Here is a 3703-nt window from a genome sequence, read left to right on the forward strand (position 1 = left end):
ATATTAGGCCTATATATAATGTATCTGTATGTATATGTATATATATATATGTTATATGCATATGGTTATGATATTATTGAATTATTTGATATTGTAAATTATTCATTCAAATATGTACGATTTTATGTATTTTGATGTGTGGTGATGTTTTGTTTTGCTTTTGTATATGATCTCAATTTTTGGAGGCAATCTTGAATAAATTGAACTTAAAATAAACTAAGTCTCATGACAATAACAATAATTAAAATAACATGAAATATAATGATAATTTATATTTTGTTTCCTTTAATTTTAGCCTCTATATAATATATAGTCTTAGTCCCATTATAACTGAGAGTAGAGTTGTTTTGTGGTGGTGAAGAAAAAACGGACCTTTGACCTGAACCTAGGTCGCTGGAATCATGGACAGAAAGTATTTAGCCATTAAACTGCATATTATTTAAAACTGCATGATTTATAATTTTGTTGTTCGCACTCCAACAACAAACCCCAAAAAATGATGAATCATAGCTTAGAGGACCTTTGTCCTAGTGTCCGTTATACTTCTGTTGTCGTCTTGGGCCTACAATAAGGAAATGATACTTTGTATCACCTTGGTCATTCCTTCGCTTCTTTGACCGCATGGACATTATCGCAGTTTATATTGTATATGACATTTGTCCGTTTTGTCTTATCTGACACCCAAAAGTTGTTAATACAAGGAGGAGATAATATAATAATAATAGGCCTATACTTTGATGTGCAGTATGATGTCATCCTAATGTTCGTATATCTGAGACGCAAAGACGCATGCGAACTTTCACTTAAGGAACTCGATCACCAAAGGAGGTTTCATAAAAAGTTATCAACTATATGAAAACAGCCTGATTTCTGGTTTTTCGGTTTGACTAAATTATTCGTGTTACTTTAAGTTCAATAATCACTGTACAGTCTCTGCAGAAGCAGGAATTTTACCGTTGGTTAAATCTTTATTGCCCTAGACCCACGATAGGTATGAGGTACGTAGGCCCATTTGTCTTTCAGGTCCTATTGTATACTTTAATATCTTGTAGCGGAAAAGTAAACGCACAGGTATCAGTAACAATTTTATACGAGCACCTCGAAACTATTACAAACGACACCGTCCGGGAAGTTTGCAGGCAAGTAAACGATATATTTTTATAATAATTATTGGATTTTGTTTATTGGTTGCTGTACTTCGTCTGGTATAGGCATATACAGCAACCAATAAACAAAATCCAATAATTATTTATTGTTGCTGTATTTCGCCTCGTATACATAATTATCATTACATGCAAATACATTAATAATATTTACAAAGATACTGGTTAATAAACATTGAAGTACCTCTCCTATTATTCAATTGAGTCAACAAAAAGTCGGCCTAATTATAACACATTTTAATAATAATGATAAAAGATACAAAAATATGTGATATATATCTGTCTCTTATACACATCTAGATGTGTATAAGAGACAGCAACATACACTACATTATGCAAAAGTCCTACATCTAGATTTAGTTTCATAATATAAATTGTTAGGGTTCTAGTGGCATGAACTTCAATTGAATGAACTAAGCCACAAAAAAAAGTTTAATGTAATTTCAAATTGCATCTGTGATAGACCTGAGACGATCGAAGCAGATTATATTATCAAGATAAGAAATTACACTTTATGGTTCACTTTATCATCTATTTAGGGCTAACATACGGCAACGTATAGGGATTATTTATAATTAGTAACGGTTGTTCTGGGAGATCTTAAACATAGCATGTACTTAGTGAAGATTCACTGTGGAGTGATCGTATTATGATGACATTGCACAGAATCAAAGGCTATGATTAAATGTATGTACATGCCATCCCTTTGTACATCCCATAGGAGTACAGACCGATTTAGGATTCGTGGTTAAGAGTCGTTTTACAAGGACAACGTATTCCGCACATAATGTAAATTGTTAGGATCATTGCAATTGACGATAAGAGTGATAATAGATGAGTATTGTTTTTCGTCTTAAATAATATGACACGTTTACTAGGCCTATAATAGAACCATAAGCGCTCAGATTTTTCTCTATTTACTTCAATAGGCCTATTTGGAATTGTATATTTTTATTGTGACCTAAATGTAACTTAACGAATAATGTAAATGAATGAACGGCTTGAGATACTATACTTGTTTGTTTAAAACATATTCGTTGACTTTATATCTTCTAAAAACCAATTTCCAATCCAGGTATGACGTCATTTCCTTATTCGGTTGGTCTTTGTACAATGCCTGTGAAACGGAGTGCTCGAGGAGGAAATTTGATTGTGACCTTAGTAAGTAAAATGTTTGTGACCTGGAAGAATAAGAACTACATTGTTCACAACCTTCCGGAAAAGGAAGTAGTTTGTATACAGTTATCTGCGGGTGTATAAACAACGTAGGCCTACAATCCTGGTGCACTTTTAAGTATCATTTCATTTAGTTTAAACCAGAAGGACCCTACTGAAAAGGTTTTGGAATTTCTTTGGTAATCAAAATTAAATAACAAAATGTTATGATAACGAATACAATAATTGTAAACGTTGTTATTAAGTTTTGTCAAAAAATGACGTTAACACAAAAGTTCAGCATCGTACCAAATTATTATCGGTACGTTACTTATTGTGGTTCTATTAAAATACATTTTTTGAGGTTTCACGGTTTGTGACTGTAAAAAAGTCTGGTCAGGAACGAACTTATATTTCGTCACTCACTTTTCATATTATAGAATGTCCTTGTCGTAACGGTGCTAAATGCAATCCGACCTTGAGTTTGTGTCAGTGTGCACCAGGCTGGTGGGGGGACTTTTGTCAATATCCATGTGAGGATGGTTTCCATGGTAACGGATGCAACGTCCGTTGTCAGTGTAATAAAGACGAGATTTGTGATCACGCAACTGGAAGATGCAATGCAAAGTAAGACTTACTTTTATAATCTTAATCACAAGATATATGCCTACATAACAACACGAGATATAAGTAATATATTGGTGGATAACAGGTTATTGTAAAATATTAATTTATGCGAATGAAACATAGAAATGAGTTGTGTTAGTCATAAGTTTCTTATGGCTAATGTGACGTCATGTGGAAAATAAATACATCTTCCATACAATCGCTACATGATATCGCTGGTATGTTTGGTGATACGGATTGGTCGGGCGAATCGTGGGGCCTTCCCGTTTGTGTCGGGGACTCTACGCAGTACAACAATTCCACTAAAAACACTGTAGCGATAGTGTAGCAATTTTAGGAAAACCAGGCTTTAATTAGATTTATCAATGATAATTCATCAACACACACATTATTATTGTAGAACGCAAAATAAGACACTCAAATTTGCTTCTATGATTTCAAGATTCTTTAATTGCAGTGCAACATCTTTTGACCAATAAACAATAGCGACGTAAGCGAACGTACACAAAACCCCTACGATAAAATATAAATAAAACTCATTAAGTCTCAAGTCTAAACAAAGAATGTATAAGACAAATCAAATGCTTAAACTTACTTAACTAACCAAAATATATATTATCGTGGTATTAACATAATCATAAAACGGTAAGAAAATATCTTATATCGTAACTGATTAAATATAAATGTAAGAGTCTGTCTCTTATACACATCTAGATGTGTATAAGAGACAGCGGCGGGAGTAACTATGACACTCGGAG

At 33.1% G+C, this 3703-nt stretch overlaps 2 protein-coding genes across 2 annotated transcripts in view; one reads left to right on the plus strand and one right to left on the minus strand.

Moving 5' to 3' along the window:
- LOC117100767 (low-density lipoprotein receptor-related protein 2-like) overlaps window positions 1-2881 on the minus strand; it is a 6857-nt gene extending 3976 nt beyond the window's left edge. The window contains exons 1-2 of the transcript XR_004444170.1: window positions 2745-2881; window positions 2179-2344 (exon numbers count right to left, since the gene is read on the minus strand). The gene's annotated coding sequence lies outside the window, so the exon portion shown is untranslated. The remainder of the gene's footprint in view (window positions 1-2178; window positions 2345-2744) is intronic.
- Window positions 150-3703, plus strand: part of LOC117100766 (multiple epidermal growth factor-like domains protein 10) — a 15714-nt gene continuing 12160 nt past the window's right edge. The window contains exons 1-3 of the mRNA XM_033240580.1: window positions 150-1139; window positions 2239-2324; window positions 2759-2945. Coding sequence (XP_033096471.1) covers window positions 994-1139; window positions 2239-2324; window positions 2759-2945 — 419 coding nt within the window. The 5' untranslated portion in view covers window positions 150-993. The remainder of the gene's footprint in view (window positions 1140-2238; window positions 2325-2758; window positions 2946-3703) is intronic.

Source organism: Anneissia japonica, unplaced genomic scaffold, assembly GCF_011630105.1.
Source record: "Anneissia japonica isolate Jap-2015-1 unplaced genomic scaffold, ASM1163010v1 scaffold670_len1213532_cov191, whole genome shotgun sequence".
NCBI classification, from domain to species: domain Eukaryota; kingdom Metazoa; phylum Echinodermata; class Crinoidea; order Comatulida; family Comatulidae; genus Anneissia; species Anneissia japonica.